This window comes from Prunus mume, linkage group LG2 (genome assembly GCF_029339155.1).
Source record: "Prunus mume cultivar Tortuosa linkage group LG2, ASM2933915v1, whole genome shotgun sequence".
Classification (NCBI taxonomy): Eukaryota; Viridiplantae; Streptophyta; class Magnoliopsida; order Rosales; family Rosaceae; genus Prunus; species Prunus mume.
In genome coordinates this window covers 2,076,638-2,092,162 of record NC_142699.1, presented here as the reverse complement: position 1 = coordinate 2,092,162, position 15,525 = coordinate 2,076,638, and the positions used below count along the sequence as shown (strand labels likewise).

Genomic DNA, 15,525 nt, shown 5'->3' with positions numbered 1-15,525 from the left:
ACACACGGTGCATTTGAATTAAAAAAAAAAAATTCAAAGGCATTAGTGAAATTCTGAAACTAGTGTCTCTTTTTAGTCCTTAAAACTCCTTCAACTTTAATTTCGTGTTTAGTTAGTGAGAAATCTTAATTTTGTATTGAATTAAAGGGTAATAATTACATTCTCATCTTGATCCATACCTCAGTTGAACTTGACACCCAATTAACTTTTTTTTTTTTGTTTTGTTTTGAGGAAGACACCAAATTAGCTTTATGCGTACGTATTAAATCAAATTCGAAGGAGCTTTGGATGCTTTCCTCATAAAAAGCTTGCTTCTAAAAAGTTCAGCACTTTTCATCCTTCTTTATCTTTTAACACTTTATTCCTGTCATATGTTAAAACTAAAATTTGTGCTGAGCAAATTTGACCTAGGGTTGTCATCACCACTTGAACAAGGTATTGTACTCGCCCCACTTACACCCAAGTCATCACTAGTTGACCAAGATAGTGAGCCTGCCGCACTTACGCCCAAGTTCAAATATACATTAGGTTAATTTAGAGTAAATATTTTTAAAAATAAGTATACAATGCCGGGTAACACTACCATTTATTAAAGGGTTGAGTGTCGCCAAGTTAAACTCTTCATAAATAGCCAATTTCGCCGCAACCATCCAGTTTTTCAAATTTATCCAATTTTCAGTTAAAATGTCATGTGACTGGCACATGAGTAATATTTTTTTCAATTTGAAAACACAGAAACTGAGCAAGGGACATCCATTCAAGTGTGTCCATTGAGAACATCTATGAACAAAAATGCTTTTAGCATAGAATTCCGGATCAGATTCACAAGATACACGAAGCAGACCTAGTTTCTTCCTCCCTTTAATGGCATCCTCGACTGCCAGCGCTCCCTCATCAAAAGATAAAAAATGAAAAAGCAGAGGGTGAAAACTCACAATGACATTTCATTGCCCTGTCCTTCACAGCCATTACAAATCAAAAGATGTGTGGTCGAACACATAAACATGTTAGCTGAGAAGGGATAATGGTGCCAGCACATTTTCATGACAATGGGCAGCCACATCCAACCATAGCAGTTATTTAGATTTCTTTTGTTCAGAAACTCTGGCTCCCATGATCTTACAAACAGGCTCATCTTTTGACTGAAGAAGCTTTAGAGCCGGATGAACCTTGAGATCTCCCATTAATATCTTTTGGCCGACATCCAACTCACTCAGATCCACATCAATATATGGAGGAATCACATCTGCAGGGCAAAGGAACTTTACACTCCTCTTGATTGTATTTAAATAAGCACCTGCCAAGTTGTTAAAGGTCACACTTAAATGAATCAGATCATTAAAATTATTCTAACAAAAAAGTAAACTAATCCATAGTAACCAACACGACTTATGAGAATATGAGTAATGATTCGAAACAAAGACTATGAAGTAACTGCCCTGCACAAGACGCTAATATCAACCAAATCTATGGAACAGAGTTTACAATATATAATATAATAGGATATGAAAAGTAAGCCGTGATCAAATGAAGTCTCTATATATTGTTTCCTGGAGGCAAAGCTAGGAACCAGGAAACTAAAGAACAATCAGTCTAGGCTAAGCCTTGCCAGCCCTACGTCCCTACCTATCCCCATTTTGGTTACCGCATCAGCAACAACATTTCTTTCTCTGTGAACATATGAGCAGCAAAACGGTGCAAGTGCCTATGGATCAACTCTCTGCACTCATCAGCCAGACCCCATAAAGGGAGGCAACAATGGCGGAATCCACCTCAACCATGATATGAGCAATTTGAGTTTCCCAAGCTATGGAGCAAGGCACATATTTCGGTTTGTAAATATCCTGACCCCAGATTAGCATAGAAACCTATGACCCAGTCACATTTTTCCAATCTCTAATGAGACCCCCGGCCCCTAAAGTTTGATTAGAAATTTGACTTGTTTCCCAAACAATAGAAACTCTTCACAATCAACAAAACCTTGTTTGATTTCCTGATAATAGCTGGAATTCTCAACCTCAGTTGCTAATGAGTTCAATACTCTATGTCATGAATTCCACTTTGAAACAGAAACTGCCAATCGTTTTATAATCAAATGTTAGAAACAATGATTTCCCACAAAAGTTCTAGAACAATTTAAAATTTCAGACGGCTCGACCTTCATGGAAGGTTCATAATGATCATGAAGGCAGTATTCTGACGCTAAGTTGTGATCAAAGCGCACAAGCACCTCTGTTTTTGTTGTTCTATATACGACTATAGAAAAACAAAACCAGAAACAAATTTTGACCAAGTATCCTACTTTGCTAGCTACAAACAGTTTATACACACAAAGGACAGTTATAATTATATATATATATATATATAAGTGCTGTAAAGATAAAGATGACCGAAACGAAATCTCATACACAAGAAGAGAAATAGAAGCAGAAATTGCAAATGGAAAATTGGAACAAGGAAATGAAATCTGATAAATAGAAGAGACAAAAGGAAAGGGGATTGATTTGTTTTACCTTTCTTCAATCCAGGAGAGACATCATCTCCTCGAAATACAAGAGGAATATCGACTTTCAACAAAGCATGAGAAGGAGCCCTTATGAAGGTCACATTAAGCGGTGCGTCCGTGGCCGAGTGCAAATGAATCTAACAAACAAACAAAACCCCAACATCAAATAAACCCTAAAACCCAAAACAAAAATCAAATCTCTTGAAGTGAAGTTGTGCAGACCATACATACCATGCGAGGCAAAACGCGGACCCTCTCAACGACGTCGTCGTTTTCAGAGTCGAAATCGGAGCGAACCTCGAGGTCGAAGAGTCTGGAGAGGAAGAAGGAGCGGCCGAGATGACCGACAAGTTTTCGGATTTGGTTGGTCCGTACAGAGATGAGGCGCTTGTTGCCGCCGTGCTGGCCGTCCTCTTGCTCGAAGACAATGCTGGGGACGCGGCCGGCCTTGCGCTCTTTGGCGGAGATGCTCTTACCGGAGGCGGCACGTGGAACGGCGAAGATTATCTCGGCGTATTTCGGGTCGGGTCTCGGGAAGTCCGGTTCGAGTTCCGGGTCCGGGGGGAGAAGAGCGACTGTGGCGGATTGGGCGTAGCGTCGGATTTGGAGCTGGAGGGCGGCGACGCGCTGCCGGTGGAGGAGGAACATTTTGGTGAACCCGAGTTTGAGTGTGGGGAGAGTTGGAGACGTTCAAGAGAAGAGTGTTTTTCCAGTTTTGCCCTTAATAGCTGAAAACTTCATTTTTTATTTATTTGCAACAGAAACATCAATGGTTCAAGTTTACGATTACTAGCAAGCAACCAAGATTTTCTGAAAATAATTGCTTATCTAGAAAATATCATTCATGAACAAGGGAAATTGTAAAATGGTTATGAGCGACTATACTCGGGTATATTTTCTTTTTTATTTTATAAAATAAATCGTATAGTCACGTGGTTATACTATTTATTAAAAGCGTATAGTCGGACGGTATATTTCATTTTTGTTTAGGTTTTTTCAAAGCATTTTATCACAAAACGTCCTTGATGTTTGTGAAACTATCAGATTGCATCGTTAAAGTCTTTTTGTATCATTCATGGTCTCTAATGTTAACATGGGTGTTCTTAAATAATTTATCTGTCAAAAAAATTGTTAAATTCAAAGGATATAATAGTCAAATCAATCTAAAATGATAAAATATATATATATATATTTTAACAGAATCACATCACTGATAATTCAAATATAGCACAAATTCCAAAAAAATACTTCCAAATCTCTCTACCAACTACCAAACCAGCATTTGGGGGTCTTGAATTGATAATGACATAATGATAAAAAGAAATAAAAATAAAGCCTTTTTCTTAATCTACGAATTGCTTCTCATCTTCTCAAAAAATGCTTTGTCTACTTCTCAGATGAGTTGGGTCCCCTCTTCTTGCCGAAGCCAACCACGGCGGTGACGAATCGGCTGTTGTATTGCATGCGCTTGTGGGCGCGTTCACGGGGCTTCTTCTTCTATCTTGCTTAGCCACTTTGGGAGTTTGGCCTCTCACCTTACCAGCACGAGCCAAAGGTCCATGAACCTTTCCCATGGCTTCTTACTAAGAGCTTGAAAGAGCTTTGAGGTGGTGTTTGTATTTTGCAGACGAGATCACAAAAAGGAGAGCTAGAAACCTGTAACCATAACCAGGATCGGGGAAATACAAAAAATCAGGAAATTTGGAACATCCGTTGCATGTTACGATGATAGTCCTATTTTGGCATTCATGTCCAATCCGCATTTTGGTATACGTGGAATTTTTATCACACGTGACAGGAAATGTGATTAATTGGAAATGGCAAAACAATGTTATTCATGTGATATATAAGTTTTTCTCAATCTTCTTTCTCTAGTAGCAATCTTCTTTATCAGAATCGTTGAATTTATCTTTTTTGTCAAACATTATCCATGCATATTAGTTGATGAATTCTTTTTGCACATTTTAGATGAATAAATAGTTTTTTATGACAATTTTTTGGAATGACAATTGAATGAGGACTTATACTATAAAATATTCCTTCTTAATTTTTTGGAATGACAATAATAACTTGTAAATATATGTATCGAACCCAACCAAACCGAAAGTTCTGTACGATTGACACCTGTTGGGCTCTTTCCCGAACCGAACGTATGGCCAGAAAATGCAGTTTACTAAGACTCTTCAATGGCATTTCAACTAGACCAATCATTGAATCCCGTGACTATGTCACTTTGTGTAGTTCATTGTTTGAATCTTCACACTGGTTCCTTGTTTGAATCCTTACTTTCCGAAGGTTTCAAGAAAAATATCTCATTTACTTACTTGCATGAGAAAACTGTATGAAATGGGCTTTGGTGCTGCCAACAATCCCAACATCTTCATCGCCTAAGAATTTTGCATGGGCTTGGTTTCAACCACATGCCTTGTGTCCATATGAGTTTGGTATATCGTTTGGCATAGGGAATAACTATTTTGATTTCATGAGAGTGTTTTCCATGCTTGGGAGTGTGTTGTATTGGACCATAAAATTTTTGGGTATCTACAATAATGAACTATCATAATTTTTCCCATCTTCTTGTTCTTGCACACATGTGATCACCATTTTCCAACAAAGGCATTGATGAGTTACAAAACAATCAATTGACACAAAAAGATAAAGTAGGAAAAGTACTTTTAAAAAGTAAAATCTTCAACCCAATCAATCTAGCTTGTACCTCAATGAAAGAACATTATTTGACAAATATAAAGCATGCCACTCATGAACATTTGGTGTGTATATATATATATATATATATATATATATATATATATATATATTGTGAAATGTGAAAGTAAAAACAGAAAGAAACCTCAAACAAAAGGTTTGTGGAAACAATTAGATTTTGACTCCACTATAACCAATCAACTTGGTGAAAGGCATTGTCAAACAAAGTAGGGCAAATATTCAGTTATGCTCAAATACGCTCATATTATTATTCTTCTCCAATGTGGAGGATATTTATACAAGTACAAAGATGTGTTAATCCTAAATAAAATAGGAAATATATCTAAATTACAATAAGGAAGTAAATCTTTATTACAATAGGACTAAATAATAATTGGTAAGTAACCAAAATTATAATGAAATAAGGAATAACCAAAATCCTAACTAAGTAAGGACTCAACAACACTCCTCTCTCAAGTTAGGCAAAGATATTTCGCACACCCAACTTGACAAGTGAGTCACAGGACACCATACTTGAGAAACACCAATTTTAGAGAAGGTCTTTTCGTCAACCACGAGTGAAACAAGTGACAAACTAAAACAAAGTTCATAGCGGAAACACAAGAGCAAACCTTAAAAAATAAGGCACATAGAAGAACACATAAAAGTGGAACACATAGAAACTCTGTGAGCACGGTAGTAGATAAGGCAGAACACAGACGCCCTATGAGCACGGCAGAGGTAAGGCGAGCACGAAACCCTAGAAACCCGTGAGCATGGCAGCAGATAAGGCAGAACAAAGAAACCCGTGAGCACGACAATAGATATGGCAGAAACCAAACACTAAACAATAGGGTAAGGCAAGGTAAAGGCAAACCTCGAAAAAATAAGGTAAGGTAAGGCAAAGAAAGTCAAGAGCAAAGGCAAGGTCAACGAACGTGACCACAATAAAAACACACTAGCAAAGGCATGAGCAATAATACTGGCATCATAACAGGCAGGAGCAACAATACTAGTACCAACAATAGTAATACAAGGCACTAGCACCAGCAAGAGTAATAAGGAGGGACATAACAGGCATCATCAACAGTAATCAACATTGTCCCTAGCAAGAGTCATAATAGGCATGAGCAATAACATTGTCCATAGCAAGAGACTTAATAGGTATGAGTAAAGGTATTGGCACCAACAAAGGACATAGTAGTCAGCAGCAATAACACTAACAAATACTTCCATTATTGCGAGACAAGCTCTTCAGACACATCTTGATGTGCTTTATATACACTTAATTTAGCACGAGGCCTTTTGGGAGCTCACTGGCTTTGGAGTCATGGGAACTCCGAGTTAAGCGAGTTGGGGCTAGAGCAATCCCAGGATGGGTGACCTATTGGGAAGTTTCGTGAGCCTGAGGCAAGAGAATCTGGGTCGTTGGAACCATAAGAAAAGTGGCACTTAAGAAAGTGACTGACACTCAGATGTAGAAGAATCAACCATGGCATATAGGTAGCTGAATTGTAGCGGAATAGATGAGCAGCAGTGTCACTCATCCTATCAAATTCGATCAATGTATGAGAGTCGAGATTTGGAGAAAGCAATACCAAAAAATAAAGTTGCAGCACCTAAATAAAGTTGCATCTATCTCCCCATCAAATTTGACACTGGTAAAGGGTCGAGATTTGGAAGAAGAGAAATTGAAATAATAGTAAAGAGACTTAAACATGCCAGTCTCGTGGCGAAACAAATGCAAGAGAGGAAGGTGGTATCATACTGCTGTTCCTTATGAAGAAAAAACTTTAGAGAATGAGAATAGTAAGGGAGGAAACCCAGCAAATCATGAACATAGACAAAGACAAAGATAAAGTGCTCAAACAGGAATTAGAGCAAAGGACACCGAAAAAAGGAAACCCATTCATGTGTGGAATAGTAATAGATAGAGTGCCCAATCAAAGGGAAGCAATATTATATAAAGGGAGCTGTGAAAGCGAGAGATAATGCAGTGAGAGAACAACAAAATGGAAAAGGTTGGTAAAAGAAAGATGTGAAATAGAGAGGACATGAAAAGAGTTCGGCTGCATAGCAGGGGAAACCACATCGGTAGATCAAATGAGGAAGAAACTAAAGATATTAAAAAGTAAAGCATGGGAAATTGCATGTGACAATTTTTAAAAAGAAACTAGTGGAAGAAAGTGAGGTGCTAGAACCGAAAAAAAGGAGAGAATAATGTTGTGATTGAAGGAAAACTTAATGACAAAGGAAGGTGTCTGTGAGGAAATAGACACACAGAGAAAGGGATGAATATTGGAAAGAGGCCAAAGGTAGAAAGAAATAAGCATAAGTGTAAAAGGGAAGGAGATAGAAAAATAAATAAATAAAACACCCAACAAGAAAGGCTAGAGTGACAGAGATGGAGTGATGGCGTGGGGAAAGAACACAACAAACACCAACCATTGGGCATAGACAAACAAAAGAGATAAACATAAATAAAAGAGAGCTAAATAGAGCAAAGAGAGAAACAGAGAAAGAGTGCTCAAAACTGAAAAGCGGAAAGGTAACTCAAGAGAGTAGCCTAAAGAAGACAGAGACAGGCAGAACAGTCAAAGGAAAGGCTCAGCGAGCGGTGACAAGGCTCGGTGAGCGGTGACGAGGACTCACGGAGTAAAGAGACTTGTTATGAAGTTTCAAAGATAGAGAAGCTGAGACATCAAGAAAGACCATTATGGCATACAAAGATGAAAAATAAAAATTTTGGAACAATGGTAGCAAAGAAAGAGGCTAGGTGCGGTGAAAACACATATGAGAGGTGAACAAAAATGGTGACTATACATATGAGAGGATTGAACAAAAGAAGAGACTATACAAGATGACCCATGATGGGTTAGGAATGAGGGTGAAAAAGACAGGTTATCACAGGTTAGGAACCAGGCTCAGATACCATGTCAAACAAAGTAGGACAATATTTAGTTATGCTCAGATACGCTCATATTATTATTCTTCTCCAATATGGAGGTATTTATACAAGTACAAAGATGTGTTAACCCTAAATAAAATAGGAAATATATCTAAATTACAATATGAAGTAAATCTCTATTACAATAGGACTAAATAATAATTGGTAAGTAACCAAAATTCTAATGAAATAAGAAACCAAAATCCTAACCTAAGTAAGGACTCACCAATAGGCATAAGTAATGGCCATGGCCATCCACCCTTCCAAGCAACATCCTACTACAAGACCTTGCGGCAGAAGTTTTGCCTAAAACTGCCCCTCCACGCCACCAATGGCAAACTAGACACTGCAACCACCACAATAACCATCAACCTTAGTAATCGGTGATGAAAGCGCCTGCCATTAGTGGGACTAATCCACCCACCAAAAACGAAAACGCAGACGCCACGCTCTCTTGAAATGGACTTCGGCAGCTTCTCTTTCGCACTTTCGCAGTTTCTTTTTCTTTGGTAATGTTATTGTTTTCTCTCTTAATTTGAGCCGTCTCTATGTCAAGTTGAGTGTACACAGCCACGAACTCTCCTATTTCCAATTTGCCATGCTGCATGCCCCGGCAACTAAGCCGGCGAATCCAGCAAGCAGCATGGCTTTGATATCTCTTTTGACTGCCCCTACCGAAGCAATAGAGACCAATCCATCGTTGGCTCCCAAACTGGCTCTCTGGAAGTAGTCAAAATCGCTTTCTTTTGGCTCTTTACATTTCTTTTGCTCAATATCATTTGGATAAACTGGAACTCCAGCATGGTGCACTTTCTCATGAGTTGCAGAGGTAGCCATGTGGTACAAAGAGAGAGAATTGAGAGAGAGAGAGAGAATGATCAAGGTTGGTGAAATAAATGAGAAAGTAGTATAACAAGCGCTGGCTTACAACAATGGACAACTTTTATAATTTACTGAAGTTTTAAATATACACCAAAATGTTGTATCAACAAAAAAAAAGGTAGCTTCAAATATAGTTTTAACAATGCTTTGATATCCAATGATTTCTCACCTCTCCCCGTCATTATCAAACATGCATATATGTCGAATGACCTCAAAGTTATATAAGTGGTACTAAAAAATCAAAATTGTATGCTAACTTCTTTAGCAAGGGAATGGCCATCATATTTTCGAAATATTATTTCTTTTTCGTCCCGGAAAATGTGTAGTTTCATAAACTTAAAAAATAAAGAAGCTAGGAATCCTTTTATTTCAGCCAAAAATAAAAATAAAAATAAAAATCATGTGCATTAGTTGCCCTAATGTCATTGGTAGATTAAGAATGTTTCACACTGTTTATGGAATGTAGTTGTAACTTATCTCAACTTTTGTATCCCGTCTAACCATTTGATGAAATCTTAGTGACAACTTTACTCTTTTTATGGAATGACCTTAATAACCTACATCTTTTTCTCATATGCGTTTTTGCTAAAAGCGTTTTGATAATCAGCGTAATTAAGAAAAGATGATTTTATTTTCGTTTATGTTTTTCGGGACAATCTGTGCGATTAAAATAAGATGAGATGGTAGATGGCTCCATTGCTCCCATTGCATTTGCACATTTTTTGGCTACAATGCCGCGCTAATGTGCCATTTGAGATGTTTATAATAATGGTCATGTTAGTTTTACTTTTAGCATGTTAGTTTGTTGCCCTTTTGGAATTGGTATTTTAGATATTTTGTTGATGTCTTTGATTGTACCGTTGAAGTTTATCTAATGAAGTTTCCACTTGATAAATTTTTTTATAAAATGTTATGGTTATTACAATGAATTGTGGGGGTACCCCTGTGAAGTATGTGTGTAATTTTTATAAATAAATAAAAAAGGAATATACTTAACATCATACTATAGCTGTAGGATGCTGTTCCTAAAATTAGTAGTTAGATTGGTGTAGCCTTCCATATGAAATCTTTTCATGGAGTTACTGCCCCTCCTCCCCATCATCTCTTCTCGTCTCTTTCTTTTAGGTTAGTGAATGAGTCCACTGGGGTAAAAAGCCCATTGTGGTGGTTTCTTCTAAGCCATGGTTAGATTGAAGTTCCCCATCACCCATTTTAGTTTATGTTCTCAATCAATTCCTACTCCCAAAATACGCTCCCTAAAGCCGCTAATGTTTTCTAAATTTGTTTCTACATCGTCTTTAATAAGGGTTGCTACAAATCACCCAATTGTTCTTTGGCAAAACTGTTGTTTTCATTTATTTGTTCGCTCTTATGTGCAGATAGATCGCTGGAAATCATATTTTCCCAACATCTATTACATATGCGGTGGTGGGTGTGGCTGTGACGACGCTTCTTCAGGTGGTAGTGGTAGAGTTCGTTTAGGCTCATGAGCTATGTTGCACGGACACGGTACGGGACACAGGAACGCGACACAGCAACACGAAAAATCTCAAAAAATTAGAACACGGAACACGGCTAGGACACGGCAATTAAAATAATAATTTATTCTCAATACTTCAATGTCACATCCATAAAACAAAACAAATAACTCATATTCATCATACATACATAATAATTAATACACCACAAAATAAAACATAAATGATCTAACTCTAATTCCGGTTCATCAAGTGAAAGGTTTGCAATTTCAAGCACACCTGCATTTTTCAATAAAATTGTGTTTCTCTTTCAAAAAAACAGAAGAAAGAATCGTCACTTTATCACCAAGTCCAACTCTTCAATTGCTGTGGAGGGAGATAAGAAAAGAAAATAGAGAAAATAAATAAATGCATTTGAAAACAGAGAAAAAAAAATTGCAAAGAGACTTACCTGTGCAAAACCAGGATAAGGGGAGAAGAGATGTGCACTGTGAAGAAGGAAACGAAATATGGCTGCTGAAATGGTGAGCTTTAGGTTTAAAAAAGTATTTTTCCACTTTAAACCCCTCTTTTAAAAAATATTTCAAATCAGTCCACCAAAGTTTCAAAAATCACGTTTAGACCCTTGCTTTTATTTTCAAAATTTCAAACTGGTCCATGACGTGTCTTGACCGTGTTGGAGCCGTGGCTTGACCATGTCCCAGCCTTTGACCATGTCCAATGCTTGTCGAGGGTGTGTCGGTACCGTGTCGACGTGTCTGACACTTCGACACTCCAACAATTTGGAGTGTCCATGCAACATAACTCATGGGTTGTTTTAGAGTTTTGGTTATGTTGGGTTTGTGGGTTTTGTTTGGGCTTATGACTAATTCTGGTGATATGGGCTAGTAGTTTTAGTGCAGTTTTTGTTCGCGTTAGTTTTACTTTTAGCATGTTAGTTTGTTGCCCTCTTAGAATTGGTATTTTAGATGTCTTGTTGATGTCTTTGATTGTACCGTTGAAGTTTGTCTAATGAAGTTTCTACTTGATAAAAAAAATATTATAAAATGTTATAGATTATTACAATGAATTGTGGAGGTATCCCTGTGAAGTATGTGTGTAATTTTTATTTAAAAAAAAAAAGGAATATCCTCAACATCATATTGTAGTTGTATGGGTTTAAAATTTAATATTACAAGTTAAAGAAAAATGGAGACATAGAATGTGTAAAAGGATTAAAAATTTATTGTAATCACCTTATCTACCACTAGTTTTCTAAACGAAAAAAATAATGCATTAAATTTCTATTGAAATGTTGATATAGATACAAATAATGCAGTGTGTCAAAGGACTATATATAATGCAGTTGTATGAAAGATGGATATCAAGAGAAAGAGGGTTCTAATCAAGGGCCAAAAGCATAAGATATCATGTTTTTTTGTCGGTTTTGTAATGGGCATTTTTGTAACAAAGTGGGCTTTGTGTTTGGGTATCTAGTAATATTATTGCAGTGGCAATTTTTTAAAGGGAGTTTCACTAAAACACCCAAAATGGGGGCTGAAATTATAAAAAAACCCAACACCCAAAACACTTTATAAACACACCCAAAACCCATCATTACACACACTCAAAACCCATTTATAAACACACCCAAAAAATATACAATTGTTGATTTTGGGGTTGATTTTGGGTGTGTTTCTATGTTTAAATAGTGCTTGGGTTTTTTTATAAATACATGTCTAGGATTGGGTTTATTTATAAATTTGTATTTTTTAAATTTTATAATTTTCAAGGGTTGTTTGTATTGTTAAGTCCATTGAATAGTCCAACTGGACTGTTTTTAGGATTTTTCTATATTTTGGGATCTATGTTTGGGCTTAAATGTGAAGCTCATGTATTATTTGGCCTTGTAAAGAGTTAGGTGTGCAAGGCACGTGAGTTGTTAGTGGTCAGTTAAACAGCTGTATAAAGTGTAATAGTGTTGTAGCTTAAACGATTAAGAAATACATAAATCAAGATTGCAATTTCTCTCTGCTTCATCATGGCTTCTTCTTCCTCCATCAACATTGATGGCTTGCTCAGTATGGTACAATTTCTTGAAATGGAGTCATCAACTCCAATGCTAATTGTTCATCCGCATCACTCAATTGATTAGTCCGAACAAATGCATGTATAACACTTGTTTTATTGGGAACAAATGCGTCATCAGCTAGCCCTGAAAAATCCCGATTTGTTTCCAAATCATACAAATGAGGATCCGGATCATCCATATTTTCCTTCATGACTTCGTCCCATTCTAATCAGCCCCTCCTCCCTCTCATCTCTTCTCATCTTTTCCTTTTAGGTTAGTGAATAATTCCACTAGGGTGTTTTGGATAAAAAGATACTTTTGATGGTTTCTTCCAAGCCATGGTTAGATTGAAGTTCCTCATCACCCCTTTAGTCTATGTTCTCAATCAAATCCTACTCCTTAACGCCGCTCATGTTCTCTAAATTTTTTTCTACATCATCTTTAACGAAAGTTGCTGCAAATTACCTAATTGTTCTTTGGTAAAGTTGTTATTTTCATTTATTTGTTCGCTCTTATGCGCAGATAGATCGCTAGAAATCATATTTTCCCTACATCTGTTACGGATGCGGTGGTGGCTGTGGCTGTGATGACGCTTCTTCAAGGAGTAGTGGCAGGTTCGTTTAGACTCATGGGTTGTTTTAGAGTTTTGGTTATGTTGGGTTTATGTGCTTTGTTTGGGCTTAGGGCTAGTAGTTTTAGTGCGGCTTTTGTCTTCGTTATTTTACTTTTAACATGTTAGTTTGTTGTCCTCTTGGAATTAGTATTTAGATGTCTTATTGATGTCTTTGATTGTACCGTTGAAGTTTATCTAATGAAGTTTTCACTTGATAAAAAGAAATTATAAAATGTTCTGATTATTACACTGAATGGTGGGGGTACCCCTGTGAAGTATGTGTGTAACTTAAAAAAATAAAAAAGGAATATCCTTAACATCATACTGTAGCTGTATGGGTTTAAAATTTAATATTACAACTTAAAGAAAAATGGAGACATACAGTGTGTACAAAGATTACAAATTTATTATAATCACCTTATCTACTAGTAGTTTTTTAAACGAAAAAATAATGCATTAAATTTCTATTGAAAAGTTGATATATATACAAATAGTGCAGTGTGTCAAAGGACTGTATATGATGCAGTTGTATGAAAGATGGATATCCAGACAAAGGGGGTTCTAATCAAGGGCCAAAAGCGTAAGATATCATGTTTTTTTGTTGGTTTTGTAATGGGTATTTTTGTAACAAAGTGGCTGAAAAATTGTTGAAAAATTGTGTTTGGGTATCTAATAATATTATTGCAGTGGCTGTTTTTTAAATTACAATTTTCAAGGGTTGTTTGTATTGGTAAGTCCATGGAATAGTCCAACTGGGCTGTGTTTATAGAATTTGGATTGCATATAATTTTTCTATATTTTGGGATCTACGTTTGAGCTTAAATGTGAAGCTCATGTATTATTCAGCCTTGTAAAGAGCTATCTCATACAAATACCTCGATTTTTGTGCACGAGTGGTTTGTGATGTTTCATGTGCGAAGGAGGCGTGAAAAGTGTATGTTGATGCTTATGCTGACACGTGTCTACTACCTACGGAAGTGAAGAGTGCACCAGAATGTGACATGTGGGGCTTTGAGACAGGTGGTGGTCTCTGCGTGGCTCTCTCATTTGAGTCATCTCATCACCAAATCATTGAAGTAGATTTCCTACTAAAATTTGTAACTTTGTAATAGATTTGGGTCATCTTACCAAACCACAACCCAGAAAACGGGATGGACGTCTCTCCACACTGGAGTTTTGGCAAGTGCTGTTGTCTTAACCGGCATTGAGTAGTAATTCAGGTGTGAGTTAGGTGTGCAAGGCACGTGAGTTGTTAACATTGATGTGAATTAGTTAGACAGCTGTATAAATAAACCCTCGATTTTCGATTTAGACAGTTGTTAACATTGATATCCTCAGACGTTTAATGCGTTTTCGATTTAGACCCTCGATTTTCCTAAATCCCAGTATGACTAATTGAGATTTGCTTTCGTTATTAGTTTGCATATTAACCACAACAGAAAAGGTTAAAAAAGAAAAGGAAGAGAGAATGGATTGTAAATACCAAATTTACGTGAAACTTGTTTGATGAATAAACCAAATTCAATTGAAGGTTCATTAATTTTCTTAATTCATGGACATGTACAGTCAAGTTTCCGAAGGTCATGCTTGTTCACACGTTTACACATTAATGATCAATATGTATTTGGGATTCATGTTTTAGAATTAAACCATGTGAATACCTAGCTATGTAACCTTGTCATTTGAATCAAGTGGAATCATTTGAAATAAAGAAATTTCTTTTTTAGAATATAATTGTAATCAAGCACAAAAACCATCAGTCACGAAGGCCATACAAATATGAAAGCACAGTAACCACATGGTTAAACAAAACAAGCGTACACGTGGTGTATCTCCACTAATAGCCACATAAGACCACATCGCCTGCCCTATCTTGTAGTAGCGCCACCACCTCTTAATCTAAATTTAAATCTTTTCCTTCATTCAAAGCAAGTTAATGTTTGTGTTTACAAATTATAAGATGATGATCCCATCTCTCATGATCACTTTGTGTTTTGGATATTTATGGTTCTTCTAGATTTGGTTGAGAATGCGGTGAGGAAGAAGAATCAAGGACTATTTGGAATTTCGGTGAATGAGAGTTAAGAAAAGAGCATACATACGTTATGATGAATAGAAGAGAATCATAGGATCTTATATCCATTCTCATCGATTGCATCCCATATTTGGTGTTATTTGGACGATAATAATTGGTTTTCTTTGAATTTGGCTGGAAATTATCATTGTTTTGGATGATTATTAATTTATTATTGTAAATTCTACAAGACAATCACATCCAAACTATTGGTCTCAACACGCGGTTTGAGGACTAACTTTCAAGCCATAAATGATTTTTTGCCAACA

General features: G+C 36.6%; 1 protein-coding gene and 2 pseudogenes across 2 annotated transcripts; all 3 read right to left on the bottom strand.

Moving 5' to 3' along the window:
• Positions 1–739: 739 nt before the first annotated feature.
• LOC103319136 (uncharacterized) lies at positions 740–3,275 on the bottom strand. Its single transcript, XM_089045936.1, has 3 exons — positions 2,738–3,275; positions 2,514–2,643; positions 740–1,297 (listed from the first exon to the last, which is right to left on the bottom strand). The coding sequence occupies exons 1-3, from the start codon at positions 3,152–3,154 to the stop codon at positions 1,077–1,079; spliced, it is 768 nt and encodes a 255-aa protein (XP_088902062.1). The 5' UTR covers positions 3,155–3,275; the 3' UTR covers positions 740–1,076.
• Positions 3,276–3,701: 426 nt separating this feature from the next.
• LOC103319137 (small ribosomal subunit protein eS30z/eS30y/eS30x pseudogene) lies at positions 3,702–4,193 on the bottom strand (annotated as a pseudogene). Its single transcript, XR_016124133.1, has one exon. The product of XR_016124133.1 is annotated as a small ribosomal subunit protein eS30z/eS30y/eS30x pseudogene (transcript).
• A 4,188-nt stretch (positions 4,194–8,381) lies between these two features.
• LOC148919406 (vacuolar iron transporter homolog 4 pseudogene) lies at positions 8,382–8,996 on the bottom strand (annotated as a pseudogene).
• Between the last annotated feature and the right edge of the window lie 6,529 nt (positions 8,997–15,525).

What these genes read in the sequence shown, in the direction of transcription:
- LOC103319136 (XM_089045936.1), bottom strand. Translation starts at nt 3,154, where the DNA reads ATGTTCCTCCTCCACCGGCAGCGCGTCGCCGCCCTCCAGCTCCAAATC. An exon ending in TCCGCGTTTTGCCTCGCATG is followed by an intron (nt 2,644 to 2,737) that starts GTATGTATGGTC and finishes TTTGTTTGTTAG; the next exon opens with ATTCATTTGCACTCGGCCAC. An exon ending in CTCTCCTGGATTGAAGAAAG is followed by an intron (nt 1,298 to 2,513) that starts GTAAAACAAATC and finishes ACAACTTGGCAG; the next exon opens with GTGCTTATTTAAATACAATC.